The 17,423-nt window shown below is 49.9% G+C and overlaps 1 protein-coding gene across 9 annotated transcripts in view; it reads left to right on the top strand.

The window, feature by feature from the left end:
* Extl3 (exostosin like glycosyltransferase 3) overlaps positions 1-17,423 on the top strand; it is a 91,932-nt gene that overhangs the window by 64,274 nt on the left and 10,235 nt on the right. For 5 of the 9 annotated variants that reach the window (XM_016007222.3, XM_076545190.1, XM_006988787.4 and 2 more), the window contains 3 exons: positions 1,356-1,445; positions 3,334-5,945; positions 13,387-13,514. In XM_016007222.3, coding sequence (XP_015862708.1) covers positions 3,798-5,945; positions 13,387-13,514 — 2,276 coding nt within the window. In that variant the 5' untranslated portion in view covers positions 1,356-1,445; positions 3,334-3,797. Of the gene's footprint in view, positions 1-693; positions 719-1,355; positions 1,446-1,978; positions 2,083-3,333; positions 5,946-13,386; positions 13,515-17,423 lie in introns of those variants that run through there. The other 4 variants (XM_076545193.1, XM_006988789.4, XM_042285046.2 and 1 more) reach the window with 3 other exon arrangements.

The following is a 17,423-nucleotide window of genomic DNA, read 5'->3' as shown; positions in this document are numbered from 1 at the left end:
GTTCATTCATTAACTCACAGTGGACACAGTGGTGACATGGCAGGGCCTGAGCAGACTAGGGTCCTGCTCTCAGGGAGTAGGGTTCAGTGTGGGAGGTGGGAAAGAAGAAGGGGGGGGGGAAGGAAAGGAAAGGAGGAGGGAAGGCAGGGGAAAGGAGAAGGGGAGAGGAGGAAGGAGAAAGAAGACAAAGAGAAAGTCAGTAGTTTAATGCCGGAAAGTGTCAGGGGCTAAGAAAGGCACTCTAAAGTAAGAACACCAAGAGAGTGGGCCTGAGGCATGAGAGTTAACCAGGAGAAGCAGCATATTTCAGAGACCAGCAGGGATGGGGTGGTCAGGTAGTACAGAACGTGGTGTGGCTGATCCGAAAGGGGGCAGTGTAGCTCAGTTTGAATGAGCGGGGGTGGGTGGAGTGGTGGGGGTGGGGGGCAGGGGTGTGGAGGTGGGGTGATGGCTAAACTGCGTATTGGGGGCAGTGCAGTGAGAGGCCACACAGCATCCCTAAGGGGGAGAAAGTGACGAGTTTGCAGTGTAGGGTGGGGCGGGGCAGGCAGGGGTGGGGAAGTCGGCAGGCGCTAGGGCCCTGGTGGGCGAGGATAAGGAAGATGCACGGTGTATCTGCACTGAGAACCGCTGGAGATCACTGTGCTGGCATTTACTTCTGGATGAGAGAGTAACAGAAGAAAGTTCAAGTGTTTCTCTCCTTTTTAGCTAGAAAACTGTAAGTCGATTGTTTAGGAAGCAGAGTCCACGCCATTGGCCATTGATTGCTCGTTTGGCTCATGCTGGTGGATGAGACAGAACTTAGTGGATGAAATTCTTTAGAATCAGTGTTGGTTTCCATTCCAACATTTGTTTCCATTGTCAACTCTGCTTGTGTGTTGGGCGCACTGGGAGTACTGTTGTCCAGATGCATGGAACCCGAGGTTCTCCCGACTTTGCTTATTCTGTGTGGGACGGCAGGTGTGTCAGCACACCTGGATCATGCTGCTGCTGGTTCATTTATGCCTTCAGATGCTCATCACCTGCCTCCTGTTTGTCCTGAACTCTATTCTAGGAGTAATCATCATCTCACCTACAAAGAGCTCAGTGCAAGCCTCTGAAAGTCCTTGTGTACTGCCCACCTTTTATAGCAGTCTGCTTTACACTCTCCAGCACGTCAGCAAGCAACAACTGCCCAAGTAGTTCGCCTGTGAAAAAATTCCCCATTGTCTTGGTGTTTGTCGGGTAGTACCTGCGCACTCCGAAGAGCTCTGCCTGGTAGTCTGCTCTGTGACCGCTGAATCTGCAAGGGAAGCCCTTTCAGAAAGACTAAAGAAAGTCCTTAACAGTCACTTTCTATTTTCTCTTTAAATCAGGAGAGCAAGCTCTGCTGTCAACTATTTCAAGAATCGTGTATTGAAGCATAATGCTACTACATAAAGCAGAGAAAGGAAGAACCGAGTAAGGTGAGCAGGGAAGGCATTGGCTGCAGGGCCTGGATTCTGTCTTGTCTTCTCTGTTCTGTTCTTATTTACTCAGCATTACAACAGGAGCACAAACATTTAAGTACAAGGATAATGTGGGTGCTTTGGAAGTTGGGATCATGAGTCGGGCATAGTGGTACACGCCTTTAATCCCATCACTCAGGAAGCAGAGGCAGGTGGATCTCTGTGAGTCTGAGGCCAGCCTGGTCTACAGAGCGAGTTCTAGGACAGCCAGGGCAACATAGTGAATCTCTGTCTTCAAAACAAACAAGAAATGCAGGTCTTGATGTGGGATGTTTGACTTGATGTTATTTATCTGAGTTTGAAGATTTGTTTTCATTTTTATTTTTTGAGACAGGGTCTCACGATATAGCCCTATCTGGCCTAAAACTCACTATATGGACCAGGATAGTTTCAAGGTCAGAGAGATCTGCCTGCCTCTGCCTCATGAATGCTAGTATTAAAGGTGTGTGCTACCACCCGGCCCTAAAGATTTTTCTTTATTTTTAAATTAGGTGTTTTGTGTGCGGATTTGTGCACACAAGTGTGGGTGCCTGTGGAGGCCAGAGGCTTTGCATGCCTGGGAGCTGGAGTCGTAGGCGGTTGGGAGCCACCCCATGTGAGTGCTGCAAACCAAGCCTGGATCCTCTGCCACAGCTGGAGGCACTCTTAGCTGCTGAGCCATTGTTTCAGCCCCTGGGTATCAAGTTTAAAATTTCCAAGTTGAGTATTTCAAGGGTAGATTTTTGTTTTGCTCTGTCATCCTGATCAATTGTTCTCCGTAAAACTGTCTTCAACGTTTTGTCTTAACCTAAGAGTAGAAAAGACCTTATCAGACTTTAACAGCTGCACATCTGGAGCAGAGATGGGGGCTGGGGTGGCTGAGCCTCTGTGAGACAGTGCACTGCCTTGCAGATGTGCTCCTGCTGTGGTGGACTCTTCCCATCCCCCTTCCGGGCATTGAATTCACAGATTTGACAAGATAGACAGATGCTCTGCAGCTGTGTATGCCTTAGACTGTCTCTTAGACGCTGCAGAGTTTGATGAGGTCAAGGGTTATTACACATGCTAGGCAGTTCTTCTTGACACATGTCCGATGTGTCAAGAGTGCATTGTAGCCACATATACTTTTGTTTTCTTTTGTGAAGCAGGGTCTCACTGTGTAGCCCAAGCTGGCCTTGAACTCAAGATGCTCCTGCCTCAGCCCGAGTGCTACCTACATACACCCTCCCTTGGCACAGAGCAGTATGACTTGACTTCTGGGTATGCCAGTTTGAAGGGAAGGTAGGTAGGCAGCTCCTATATGTTGGGCTTGTAGAGCTGGTGAGGGGGCTGGGGTGCTGGGTCAGAGTGCAGAGTCTCTACTTCATGTCATAGCACGATAATGCCTTCTTCTCTGCATGCACTCATCTCCATTTTGCAAGATTAGGTCACTGACCATGAGGGCCGACAGCAGGTCCATCCCTGAAGGGTGAAGGACGATGCCTCTCATTTCTAAGTATACTGTTCTCTCTGAAAGGCCAAGTCACTGTTTCTATTTTAAGGAGTGCCTGATGTCTGCTAATGGGAGGTAAATAGAACAAACTGGGGAATACCTTTTATCTATTCCTGGTGAAGTTCAAAGAGCCCTCAACGCTTTTCAAGTCTAAATTTAACAAATTGAGCTGCTCAGGGCTGTTTGTGTTGAGCAGTTCACAAGGAGACTTTCATGTCAGGCGAGGACCAAGGTTAGATGGACGTTGCTTCCCCTCATCTCCCGAGGTGCCCAGGTCTCAGGTAGTAACCACTGTGCAGGGCCTGGCCTGTGGGATGGGAATGGAGCTTCGAATATAATCTTCTCAAGACTGACAAGATTCTCCTTCCTTTGCAGGCCTGATGGTTGGTAGTGGCGTGGAGGACAGGGCTGGCATTTCCAACTGCCAGCTCTTTTTACCCGTCACTGCCTAACTTGAATAGAAGCTATGCGTACTGGCTGGGCAGCAAAGCCAAGGAACAGACGCTATGGCAGTTAAAACGGTCCCTCCGAGCCCGGGGCCTTTTCCCTGGATTTCAAACACCATGGATCTCTTCCTTCTCATCCCATCAGCCACGTGGTACCTTTTTCTATTTGATGACAACAGCCAATACTTCGGCTCTGCCTGACTAGGGTTCGAGGCCTTCTGAGTCACGGCTGAGGAAAATGAAATTTCCATTTTATCTGGTGCCTTGTGCAGGGAGCACACTGACTCTTCCGGGAACTTGTGAGTGAGAAAGAGGTTGAGTTTTGGCAAACAGACTCATGGTTATGGCGAGTGATCCAACGTGATCAGAGTGGGCAAGAGCCACGGAGAACTCATGACAGGCTATACCATGCTGCGGAATGGGGGAGCGGGGAATGGTGGTCAGACCTGTATGCTGCGCTGGTCCAACCGCATCCGGCTGACGTGGCTGAGTTTTACCCTCTTCATCATCCTGGTCTTCTTCCCCCTCATCGCTCACTATTACCTCACCACTCTAGATGAGGCAGATGAAGCCGGCAAGCGCATCTTTGGGCCTCGGGCTGGCAACGAGCTCTGTGAGGTCAAACACGTTCTAGATCTTTGTCGGATCCGTGAGTCCGTGAGCGAAGAGCTGCTACAGCTGGAAGCCAAGCGGCAAGAGCTGAACAGTGAAATCGCCAAGCTGAACCTCAAGATTGAAGCCTGTAAGAAGAGCATAGAGAATGCCAAGCAGGACCTGCTGCAGCTCAAGAACGTCATCAGCCAGACGGAGCACTCCTACAAGGAGCTGATGGCCCAGAACCAGCCCAAACTGTCCCTGCCCATCCGACTGCTCCCCGAGAAGGATGATGCTGGCCTCCCGCCCCCCAAGGTCACTCGGGGCTGCCGGCTACACAACTGCTTTGATTACTCCCGCTGTCCCCTGACCTCTGGCTTCCCTGTCTATGTCTATGACAGTGACCAGTTGGCCTTTGGGAGCTACCTGGACCCTTTGGTCAAGCAGGCTTTTCAGGCTACGGTGAGAGCCAATGTCTACGTGACAGAAAACGCAGCCATTGCCTGCCTGTATGTGGTGTTGGTGGGGGAAATGCAGGAGCCTGCCCTGCTGCGGCCCGCCGACCTCGAGAAGCAGCTGTATTCTCTGCCGCACTGGAGGACGGATGGGCACAACCACGTCATCATCAACCTGTCCCGGAAGTCGGACACACAGAATTTGCTGTACAACGTCAGTACAGGCCGGGCCATGGTGGCCCAGTCCACGTTCTATGCTGCCCAGTACAGGCCTGGCTTCGATTTGGTAGTGTCGCCGCTTGTCCATGCCATGTCGGAACCCAACTTCATGGAGATCCCACCGCAGGTGCCAGTTAAGCGGAAATATCTCTTCACTTTCCAGGGGGAGAAGATTGAGTCCCTGAGGTCTAGCCTTCAGGAGGCCCGTTCCTTTGAGGAAGAGATGGAGGGCGACCCGCCCGCTGACTATGATGACCGGATCATTGCCACCCTGAAGGCTGTCCAGGACAGCAAGCTAGATCAGGTGCTGGTGGAATTTACCTGCAAAAACCAGCCGAAGGCCAGCCTGCCCACCGAGTGGGCGCTCTGTGGGGAGCGGGAGGACCGCCTAGAGTTACTGAAACTCTCCACCTTCGCCCTCATCATCACCCCCGGGGACCCGCACTTGGTCATTTCATCTGGGTGTGCAACACGGCTCTTCGAAGCCCTGGAAGTGGGAGCCGTGCCGGTTGTTCTGGGGGAGCAGGTGCAGCTCCCGTACCATGACATGCTGGAGTGGAACGAGGCCGCCCTGGTGGTGCCCAAGCCGCGAGTTACGGAGGTTCACTTCCTGTTGCGCAGCCTTTCGGACAGTGATCTGTTGGCCATGAGGCGGCAAGGCCGCTTTCTCTGGGAGACCTACTTCTCCACTGCTGACAGTATTTTTAATACCGTGCTGGCCGTGATTAGGACGCGCATCCAGATCCCAGCTGCTCCCATCCGGGAAGAGGTAGCAGCTGAGATCCCCCATCGGTCAGGAAAAGCAGCAGGAACTGACCCCAACATGGCTGACAATGGGGACCTGGACCTGGGGCCGGTGGAGACAGAACCGCCCTATGCCTCACCTAAATACCTCCGGAACTTGACTCTGACCGTCACGGACCGTTACCGTAGCTGGAACTCGGCACCCGGGCCTTTCCATCTTTTCCCCCACACGCCCTTTGACCCTGTGCTGCCCTCTGAGGCCAAATTCCTGGGCTCGGGGACCGGATTTCGGCCCATCGGTGGCGGGGCTGGGGGCTCTGGCAAGGAGTTCCAGGCAGCCCTTGGAGGCAATGTCCCGAGGGAGCAGTTCACAGTTGTGATGCTGACCTATGAGCGGGAGGAAGTGCTCATGAACTCCCTGGAGAGGCTCAACGGCCTCCCCTACCTGAACAAGGTAGTGGTGGTGTGGAACTCCCCCAAGCTGCCCTCGGAGGACCTTTTGTGGCCAGACATTGGTGTCCCCATCATGGTAATAGAAATGGGCAGTACGTTTTACTGCGCGGACTAGTATCACCCTCTTAGGTGCCTTTTCTAGCTTTTATCAGTTTCGCTCCCTCACTAGTAGCAGAGGTGAATATACATGTACACACACACACACACACACACACACACACACACACACACACACACACGCTTGCTCCTGGTGCTGGGGATTGAGCGCATTTATCTATTTATTTATAAACCCTTACAGGTTCCTTTCCCTGTGAAGGTTCTGCTTGCTGCCTTTCAGGCGTTGCTGGTTCCATTACTGCCCAGCATGTCCTAAGACTCCCTGGTGCCTCACACTAGAAACTGATGCTGGAGCCATGCAGGTTCACAAAGCTCCCTCCCTCCCTCCGTTACCCTTCGGGCATCTTCCATGTTGATGAGAGGAGTCAGAGGAAGCTCTCAGGGCCCGCTAGGCACTGTGTTTAGTCTCTCTCCATCTCCCTTCTCCAGCTCTCGCCAGGACCGAGGAGTAACAGGAACTGTGCTCAAGCGTGGTCCAGTCCAGAACCTTCCATTTCAGTGCCCCTAAAAGGACTGGGGAATGACACAGGTCGTCTCCCAGGGTACAGTGGAAGCTTCTGGAAGGCTGGCATTGGGGTTTTTGATATTTGAGAGTTGAAGACTTGGAACCTTCTTTTCTAGAGTATTTTGCCAGTTGTACTAATGCTTTCCTGTGTCTGAGTCCCGGGTCCAGGGGACACATTAGTGTGTAGGAGAGAGTGTGGTTTCTCAGGACTCTGCATGTCTGCCTACAGTACTACACTTAGCCATCTGGGAGAGAGACGCACTCCATTTCTTTTGTCCTAAGACCACCAAGCACTTGGCTGCACCGTGATTACTCTAGAGAAAGGAACAAAGGAGGACAAAGGTCTGGTGGGCTGTGCATTACTAGATGCTTGCTTGAGAAAATTCAGAGTTTTTTGGGGATGATTTGTCTAGAAAGGGGTCTGGATCTAGTCCAATTTTTAAAAGTTTGTTATTGGAAAAATCATCCTTTTAGAAGGTTTTCTTTTCTTTCTTTTTTTTTCCTGACATGTCTCACTATAGTTTGCTCTGGCTGTTCTGGAACTCACTCTGTAGCCCAGGCTGGCCTTGAACTCACAAAGATCCACCTGCCTCTGCCTCCAAGTGCTGGGATTAAAGGCGTGCGCAGCATGCCCGGCCACCTTTGCGGTGTTTTCAGAGCAGCAGTGGCATGATGTGGTTAAAAAACCAAGGGGATGTTCTGTAAATGGGGAGGTTTCTCTGAGCGACTTCCCCAAGTAAAGTTTGCATTTTCCCTTGGTCTTTTTAGTGACAGGCTGTGGCGCTGTGAAGGAGAACGTCCCCGTAGGTTTATACATTTGCATGCTCAGTCCCCAGTTGATGAACTGTTTGGGAAAGATTTAGGAGTGAAGCCTTTTTGGAGGAGTTGTGTCTCGGGGTTGGACTTGGAGGTTTCAAAGCCCACACCCGGCCCAGTGTCTTGTTCTCCGCCTGTGGATCAGGATGTAACTCTCAGCTCCTTCTCCAGCACCATGCCTGCCTGCATGCCACCATGCTCCCCACCACGACGCTAATGGCTTTAACCCTGGGCAACTTTAAGCAGTTCCCAGTTCAACGCTCTCTCTGATAACAGTTGTTTTGGTCATGGTGTCTTTTTACAGCAGTCGAGCAGTGGCTGAGACGGGGTTGTTGAGTTGTTCTAAAGTGTGCTGTTTTTGTGAGACACATTTCCTCACACGGCTTCCTACTTCCAGTAAGCGGTGACTGAAATCCAGCGGAGAACTTGCCAGAACTAATCTTTGCTTTAATCTGGTGGGAAATGAGTTGGTCCCCTGTGATTTCTGGGCAGCCCATTGCAGTAATATGATATCTAGCTAGAAGTGCCAGAAACTCTCCAAATGGGCCTTTCGAACACACTGTCTGTAGTAGCATGCAGTCTTTCCTAGTTATTTTAAAAAGGAAGAGTTTCAAGTTAGAGAATTTCAGTCTAGTTGGCTGAATATTTTGACTGTGCTTTTCCTGCTTGAGGGAGGCAGGTATTTAGAGCAGCAGTTGGAATGGCTGACCCTCATGATGGAGGCAGGCAGGTGTCAGGGCCATCGAGGGCTCTGTTGATAATGCTTCTCAAAGTAGAAGAAGGTGTTAGGATTTCCAGCTGTAATTTAATGCACAGCCTTTCTTTTGTACCAAGCCCAAATCTGGAAAGGCATAAGATTGCTTATGAGTAAACAGTATAAATATATAATGCCTAAAGTTGAAACTGTAAAACAGCTATGTGTAAAGCATGCAGCAAGCTAGTCTCAGGATGCAGTGACTCTGAGTGGTATTCCTGGTATTGGAAAGCGGAGGCTTCCTGTTAGGGCTGGAACTTGCCACTTGTAACCCAGGCTGGTCCTGAGTTTGTGTTCCTCCTGCCCCCGTCTTCTGCATACTGGGCTAGAGATGCACACCAAGCCCAGCTCGCTAACTGCTCAGCGTTTTCTCGGTGCTGTGTGTGGTCTTTGTGTGCATCATCTCCCTGGAGGCCAACCCTCTAATTTGTGCTGTTTCACTAGGGCTCGTCGGCACGGCTCTTAAAAGTTCAAACAGACTCGTCTCATAAGGTGAAACGTGCTGGTTTTTTGTGCCGCATTAGCCTCAGTTAAAGTGATGAATGAAAACTGGTTCACGGTTACTCTTCACTCCCACCCCTGCTTTTCTTCCTCTTGGCTCCTCCCATTTGTTCCCATGTGAGTGAGTGAGCAGGCCAGTGCCCCCATGGCCTCCAGGTCTTTGATGTTGGTGCTCACCTGTTAGAGACACGATGGAGTTTGCTGTAAGTCAGAGGAAGCAGCTGCTCTTCCCGCCTCTCCTCTGTATGATGGCTGAGATGAGGCTGGCTGCAGAAATGCGCTGTGCATGCGACATGGCTGGAGGCCGTTAGGCTGGGCTGAGCCAGTGTAAGCTTAATGACGTAAAGACAGCTGTCAAGTGCGGTGCCAGGGTAAGGCTCGGAGTGGGAGTGCCGGCTTGGCCCACTGCTCTGGGTTGAGAAGAGAGGTGATGGAGGAGTCGAGACTTCTGTGAGGGATGCTATCAGATGACCTGGGAGTGCGCCGTGTGAAACAGGCAGATGTTACCGAGACTTGCTCCAACTTGCTACCGACTGATGTAGGTCAGTAGGGTTGTTGTTTGTTTGTTTGTTTGTTTTTTCTTTGCTTTGGAAAGCAAGATTAGAAGTCAAATGTGGTGGCAGTGTTGGGAGGTGGGGGCCGTGGGACTACAAGTTGAGGGCCAGACTGGACTACATGTTGAGTTCAAGGCCTGCCTGAACAACATAGTGAGAAGAAAAAAATTAAACAGAACAAATACTCAGGGGTCTCCTAATTAACCTCATTATCGTTCTTTAGTATTATTTATTATGTTGAGTGTTCGATCTGTAAATTTGACAAATCTTATTCCATATTCTGGAAACGGCAGGGCTGGCTTGTTCCCGTTCGCCCTTACCCACTTAGTTATCCACACATTTGTATGACACAGGCCGGGCGTTTCTGGGCCAGGCATTTCTGTGCGGGGCGTTGCTGTGCTGGCACTATCTATGTGCTAGGGCTCCTGCTCAGTGCCAGCCTCGTGATTAAAGCGTTAACTTAGGTAGTCTTCGGAGTTACCCAGGTGTAAACACAAAGTCTGGAACACACCTTCCTGGCACAACATGAGGAAACAGCCAGGTTTGTTTTTTTTGGGGGGGGGGGTGTCGGGGTGGAGGATTACTGTTGTAATTGAAACCAAACATCAACAGAAGTGGGAATGTTCCTAAGTTCTTCTAGTTGCCTGTTTTACATTTGCTAGAGGCCAGTGCTCATCTGTATGCACATGGCCTGAGGAACGACTGGGTCTTTCTGTCAGGGTTTGGTTGCCCAGGCAGACAGTGGGGAGTTGCTGAGCAGCGGTCTGGTGAGGAAGCACTGTGGCTCTGGAGCCAGAATCGGTTGGGTTTTGAGGCAGGGTCTCACGTGGCCTGCTGGCTGGCCTCGGACTTGCTAGGTAGCCTTGAATCTACATTCCTCCCGCTCCCGCCTCCCATGTTAAAGGTGAAACCTCCCCCTTCAGCTTCTGAGTCAGAACTTCCCCCTTTCTTCTTGACCGACATCCCAGGGATGGACTTCGTGAACTTTTATGCACAAGGCTGCTTGTGAATCCGGGTTAGATCTTGTTTACTGTTGCAGTCCCAGCTTTGTGGTCTGCCCGGCTCAGGTCTTTTAAGGAACAGGAGGGAGCTAGGTGTTGATAGCACACACCTCTAATCCCAGCATTTGGGAGGTGAGGCAGGTCAAGCTCGGCGAGTTTGAGGCCAGCCTGGTCCACATGGTGAGTTCCAGGACAATGTAGAGAGACCCTGTCTCAGGTGGGGTGGGGAAGGGAGAACAAGGAGCCCCCTGTGAACTGCGGTTTACAGATGAATCCTTCTGTCTGCGCTCTGGGCTCCAGACCACCCTCCGCACCTCAGTTTCCCTTGTTCTTGTTTTTGGAGTCAGATTGGCTGTTTGCCGGGTAATTGACCCCAGCTTCTGCAGACAACACGGTGTTGTAGTGATTCAACAGAGGGATCCCCAGGTTCACACCATCAGAGGTCGACTGGATTGCTCTGCTTTCAGATAGGCTCCATAGCTTTCTTTGCACCCGTGCAGCGCCATCTCCTGGGGCTCTGGGGAAGTGCATCTGTGGCTCGTGGCTTGGTTGTCTATTTCCAATAGCCCAGGCAGTGTCCTGGCAGCTAGGCTTGGCGTCCTACCAAGTGCTCAGGCTGTGTAGATAATCCTGCTGGAGATTAATTCAGAGAACTGATAGTCCTAAAGAGCAGCTTGAAGAATCAAATTTCTGTGTGTATATCTTTTGGGACTGAGGAGGGGCTGTATTCTGCAGGACTGGCTGAACTACAGTGCTGTGAGTGGATGCAAGGTACGTTAGAAAAGTGAATGAAGGATGGGTTAGTTTGAGTGAACAGTCATCCTGTTCCATCCTCTCAGGTGGTCACGTGATCTTACCTGATAACATCTTAACGTGGATAGGATTTTACATCACTAAACTTGCGTTTGGGACCTGCCACTTCTGGCCACCTTCCCGCTCCCTGGGGAACAAAGGCTGCTGAAATGTAAGGCAGTGGTGGGTTCCCTCCTGGCTGTGTGTGTCCCCGTTGATGTGACTGAGGACCCAATCCAGGATGTCCTAGTCTAGGCGAGTGTTGTGTTCTCCCTCCCTGAGTGTAGTTCGGTCTCTCTTTGCTTTTCTGTAACCCAGTTTGACAGTCTCTGCCTGTTGAATAGCCGTCTGTTTCCTGACCCAGAGCCTGGCCTCTTTGTTCTGTTACCGCTGAACCTGAGCTTAGGAGATCCCTGGCTACAAACCGGGCTGCTTTGTTGTTGTTGTTTTTTAAATGATTAAATATGCTCAGGGCAAGGCGGATTTCCGAGTCTGTTGCTGGGCTCTGACATCTGGAATAGTGTAGTTAGGATCCTTCTTTGTGTTGCTGGGGCCTGTCTAAAGCAGCCTCCAGCTAATCTGTCAGTTCATGTACATTTGTGATTGACGTCATTTTCTGTGATGCAACAGGAATTAATGATACATTTTCCACAGTGGCTTTGGTTGGAAGACATTTGCAAAGTAAGCAGCAGTTTAGTAGACAAGAAGAGACTGGGAAAGTGAAGAGCTGGGTTGTCAGCTGCTCCCGACTCAAAGACCATCTCCCAGATATGCAGATGTGCAAAGCAGCGTCCTCTCCAGAACTGACAGCAGTGTCCACACAGAACTCCCTTCACCCCTCCCCTCAGGTCAACAGTCCACCTTTGGCATGGCTGGGAGCAAGTCCCAGTGATGTCCCTGTTGGTACTTTGACAATTGCCTTTGTTTGCAGTACTTCCTTTTCTGTTGCTGTGATAAACAGTATGGCCAAGGCAGCTTACAGAATGAAGGGTTTACTTGGGCTTTGTGGTTCCAGAGGAACAAGAGTCTGTCATGGCAGGGAAGCAAGACAGGAGCAGGCATGGCAGCCGGGGAGAGGCCGAGCGATCACAGACTGGTCCACAAGCAGGAAGCAGAGTGAACTCAAAATGGCTCAAGTCGGCCGGGCGGTGGTGGCGCACGCCTTTAATCCCAGCACTCGGGAGGCAGAGCCAGGCGGATCTCTGTGAGTTCGAGGCCAGCCTGGTCTACCAAGTGAGTTCCAGGAAAGGCGCAAAGCTACACAGAGAAACCCTGCCTCAAAAAACCAAAAAAAACCAAAAAACAAAAACCAAAAAAAAAAAAAAAAAAAAAATGGCTCAAGTCTAAACTTTTTGTAATGTGGTTTCTCAAGACACGATTTCTCTGTAACACCCTTGGCTGTCCTGGAACTCATTTTGTAGGCCAGGCTGGCCTTGAACTCAGATCCGCCTGCCCCTGCCTCCCAAGTGCTGGGATTGAAGGCGTGCACCACCATACCCATCAAGTCTAAACACTTAAAATACATGCCAGTGACACACTTCCTCTAGCCAAACACACCTCCCAAACTTCTCAGACAACCGCCAACCGGGAATCAGACCTGTGGGGACATCTCATTCAAACTGCAGGTTCCTTAGCTATTAGTCCAACTAATGAGGAAGCATCATTTTACTCTAAGAAAGCAAAGAGGATCACACGGGGCTTCAGATAGCCAGAATGGTCATCTCACTTCCACCACCTTCTACCCTGCACTGAGGATAACCTCCTCCTGATACCACTTATCAAGTGTATCCCAGGTCTGGAAGTCTACATACCCGTGATGTCAGCCAAGGCCTGGCTGAAAACATCTCTCTATCCTTCTACCAAAATTACTCTTCCTCGGAAGATCCGGCACAGATGCCTCCCTGATCATCAAAACAAATCAACCCTGTGCATACATACCTAGCGAAGAAAGGAAAGGCTTTGTATGCATGGTGGTCCCTGTAGATGTCAACATTGTGGGTGGACTCCACAGAGGTGAACTGATAACACTTTTCTCAAAAGGTTTATTTCCCAAAGGCTTTAAAACTGTGTGTGTGTGTGTGTGTGTGTGTGTGTGTGTGTGTGTGTGTCCCCAGAAATGAGGTAAACTCAAAAGTGTTTCTCAGGGTCGTTTTAAAGTTTGTGAGCACTTAGGTGGGTTTGAGCGTGGACCTGGGCTTAGTGTGTGTCGCCACTTTGTGTTCTCTTGGGAAACATGTTTAATCTAGACTTGGTCTAAAATAATCCTCAGTGTGTGTTTCATGAGAAAGTCATGAATGACTGACAGTGAGTGTGAGATCCTCTTCAGTGGGAGGCAGCTTCATTGAGAGGCACGTGCTAATGTCACAAGCAAGTAGCCGGCCACCAGGCCAGTTTGTTAGTAAGATTTGGACTAAAGTCACTTTGAGAATTCTTTAATGTAGCATTGATGTCTCGTGTTTTTCTCTCTCTCATTTCAGGTTGTCCGCACTGAGAAAAACAGTTTGAACAATCGATTCTTGCCCTGGAATGAGATCGAGACAGAGGCCATACTGTCTATTGATGACGATGCTCACCTCCGCCATGATGAAATCATGTTTGGGTTTCGGTGAGGGACAGATTTTCAAACACTTGAGTGTGAAAGTGATAAAAAACCAATTGAACAGCAGAGGAGAAACCCTAGGAGGCTGTCAGGGCATCGTAGGGTGGGGTTGGTCCCAGGTCTCAGTGGTTTGCCTGACTCTTACTGATCCTCTCTGGGGCTCCTCTGATCCCAGGAGGCTCTTCTTCTGGGGCCAGGGAGATGGGAGTCTGTATTAGCTGGGCCGGGGTTCCCTGCCTCTCTCCGACCTGCAGGTCTGTCGTCCTTAGACATGACCTTCTTTGCTGAGAATAGATGTTTGTGTTAAAGGAAGGGTGGAGGAACAAAGGAGTGTTTTTTGAGGAACAGAACAGTGCCAGAGTATTGGTCCCCAAGATGTAAGTGGGGTGGAGAGCAAGGGTCCGGCAGGAAAAGGGGGCAGGAGAAGGAGGTGGAGCGGTGGTGGTGACGACACTACCATCTGTTAAGTGCATGCCGTGTGCTGGGGACTGCCTGAGAACCCCGGTTCATTTCTGCTCTGACGACGTATCTGACAGAAGCGGCGCAGGGGACACTGATGGGACTCGGGGTTTGAAGCATCCTGTCAGTGGGTGCTCGGCTCCTTCCGTGGGTGCTCGGCTCCTTCCGTGGGTGCTCGGCTCCTTCCGTGGGTGCTCGGCTCCTTCCGTGGGTGCTCGGCTCCTTCCGTGGGTGCTCGGCCCCACACACACAGACACAGCCGCATAGCAAGGAGAGCGTGTGCCGAGGAGGTTCTCTGTCACGGCAGGAAGCAGAGCACGGATGACTATGGGAAGAGCCCAGGGCAGGGTTCCCCCAGAGACATACCCCCAGTAAGCTTGCCCTTCCAACTAGGACCCCGCCATCTCCCAATAAAGCCATCACATTATAAATCCATCCAGGGATGAGTCCCCTTATGAGGTCAGAGCAGTCACATACACAACCCAGGGCTGTGTCTCATCGAATGAATGAACGGAGGGAGCCGGCAGCCTTGGGGCCCAGCGGCGGTGGAAGTTGTAGTTTGTATACGTGACCTCTAGGCGGCAGTTGAGAGACCAGCCAGCAAAGCTAAGCAGTGGCAGGTGTCTGATAATTTGCAGGCCTCTTTAACTCTCCCTCCCTGTTGTGCTGGGGTGCTCTCTCAGATTCATCGTGCAGCTGCTCTGGGGGCTCAGGTGGTCTCGTGAGGCACACTGCCTCTAAGGAATGAAGTGGATTGGGGGTTCTGAGTGGGCTATCACTGGTGTGTGGGCTCAGGTCAGTAAAACACCTCACTGAGCATTTCGAACCCTTTTAAGGAGTGAGCATTTCCTGTGGCACCCAAGGGTCACTGTGGAAAATATATCATTAATTCCTGTTCCATCCCAGAGAACAATGTATGTGAATTAATGGATTAGTTGGAGTGCTGCTTTAGACTTGCCTCAGTGGTGACACCCAAGGGTGAACATTTGCTTGAAATTAAGTTTTCAGTGACATTTATTGAACATAATTTATGTACAGTCCCATTCACACATCCAGGTATAGCGTTGGGTAGATTTTTATACAGTTACCACAGTCCATTTTAGAAAAACATTATCACCAAAAGAAACAGTATGCATCGACCACCCTCTGTCATCTTCCAGGCCGGTAAGTCCTAAGCAATCACTAAACATCACGACTCTGAGGAGTTTCCTATTGTGGACATAAGTGGCCTCCTGTGGCTGGCTTCTCCACTCTGCCTTATTTTTCTAGGGCCATCTGTCTCTTAGCATGCAGCAGCGCTTCATTCCCTTTGTGTGGGTGTGCCACATTTTCTTTCCTCTTTTATGTATTTAAAGACAGGATCTCGGGGCTGGCTGGAGAGATGGCTCAATGGTTAGGACTTGGGTTCAAGTCCCTGCACCCACACGGCAGCTCACAACTGTCTCTAGCTCCAGTTCCAGGGGATCTGACACTCTCAGACATACATGCAGGCAAAACACTAATTAATGCACATAAATCATTTAAAAAAGCCGGTGTGGGGGAGGGCTCCTCACTATGTAGCTCTGGTTGGCCTGAAACATGCAATGTAGACCTGGTTGGTCTTGAACTCAGAGATTAGCTTGCCTCTGCCTCCTGAGTGCAGGGATTAAGGGTGCATACCACCAGGCCTGGGTTGTCTTTCTTAATTGTACTAATGGACATTTGGGTCTCTACTGCTTGGCAGTGAAGCACAGTGCTATACTGTGCCCCCGTTCATGTGCATGTCTGGACAGGAACATTTCTGGGGTACATAGCTAGCTGTGGGGTGACTGGGCCAGAGCGTAGATGTTTTGAGGACCTGCTAAATGGCTTTTCAAAGTAGCTGCACCATTTTACATCCAGCAGTTAGTGAGCACGCCACTTTATTTACCTATATCCTTGTCAATGCTTATGCGTACTTTTTTATTTTATGGCTGCCCTAAGTGGCTGTGAAGTAGTGTAGTTCAAGATAGATTTGTGTGTGTGCACATCAGGGGTGTGTGTGTGTGTGTGTGTGTGTGTGTGTGTGTGTGTGTGTGTCTGTGAGTTCAAAGCCACACTGGAAACAGCCAGGCATGGTGACACACACCTTTTTAATCCCAGGAAGTGATGGCAGGAAGCAAAAAGGTATATAAGGTGTGGACACCAGGAACTAGGGTTTTTAAGCTTTTAGGCTTTTAGCAGCAGTTCAGCTGAGATCCATTCGGATGAGGACTCAGAGGCTTCCAGTTTGAAGAAACAAGATCAGCTGAGGAATTGGCAAGGTTGGCTGTGGCTTGTTCTGCTTCTCTGATCTTCAGAATTCCCAGTACCTCCTGAGTTTTTTTTTTTATTATTAATAAGACCTTTTAAGATTTGTGCTATAGGCATCTTTTCAAGTGTTTATGAATTAGTTGACCATTTGCATGCCTTTATTGGAGAAATGTTGATTCAGACTATTCAGATATTTTGCCAATTTTTGTCAGCATTCTCCAGAGAAACATACTTTATAGAATGAATTCCTGTATGTATAGAAAGGGGATTTATTAGAATGACTTACAGACTGTGGTCCAGCTAGTTCAACAATGGCTACCTATCAACAGAAGGTCCAAGAATCCAGTAGTTCAGTCACGATTCAGTAGACACTGGAATCCCAAAGAAGTAGGCTCTAATGCCAGTGAAGGAATGGACTTGCTAGCGAGGAGAGAGCCAGCACGCACGGAGCAAAGCTTCCTTCTTCCAGGTCCTTATATAGGCAGCCTGCAGAAGGTGTGGTCTGGGTTAGAGGTGGGGTTCCCTGCTCAAAAGATCCGGATTAAAGGTGTGTCTTTAAGATTCAGATCTTCCCGCTTCATATTAAGCAAAAATCCCTCACAGATGTGCCCCTCCATTGTGGATTTTGGTTAATTCCAGATGTAATCATATCGGCCACCAAGAATGGCCACCACAGATTATCTATCTCTATTGCTGAGTTATCAGAGTTCTTTATTCTAGATACAAGTGTGTACGTGTTGCATGTCACAGAGAGGTGAGCAGAGACTCCCCCTCAGGGAGAGTCCTTGCATTTCCTTGTGGCGTTCTTTGAAGCACAACGTTTTAAATGTTGATGAATTCTAATTTATCTGTTCACTTTCTGTTTTAGTAGCATTTGCAAAACCATTTTTACTGTATTTTGTCAGTTTTAGTCCATATAAACTGGGGAAAAGGTAGTTTATCTTGGCCAGTTCACTGTGAGCAGCACAGGAGTCCACTGTCTTGGCGTTCCTCTGTACTCCGACCCACCTGGATCATAGGCTTCCTTTTGCTTCTGAGGCCACAGAAGTGACAGGTGACAGAAATAGCATCTTTACTTCTGACAGACAGTCTGCCTCCCCCCTCCCCCTCCCCATCTGTGGTGGATTACTGAAGCAAGTCTGTTTGCTGGCTGAGATTGAAAAAGGAACGTCCTGCTGCCTGGGC

This window comes from Peromyscus maniculatus, chromosome 9 (assembly GCF_049852395.1).
Source record: "Peromyscus maniculatus bairdii isolate BWxNUB_F1_BW_parent chromosome 9, HU_Pman_BW_mat_3.1, whole genome shotgun sequence".
Taxonomy (NCBI): domain Eukaryota; kingdom Metazoa; phylum Chordata; class Mammalia; order Rodentia; family Cricetidae; genus Peromyscus; species Peromyscus maniculatus.
The sequence above is the reverse complement of the archived record's forward strand: the minus strand, read 5'-3'. Positions and strand labels throughout refer to the sequence as shown.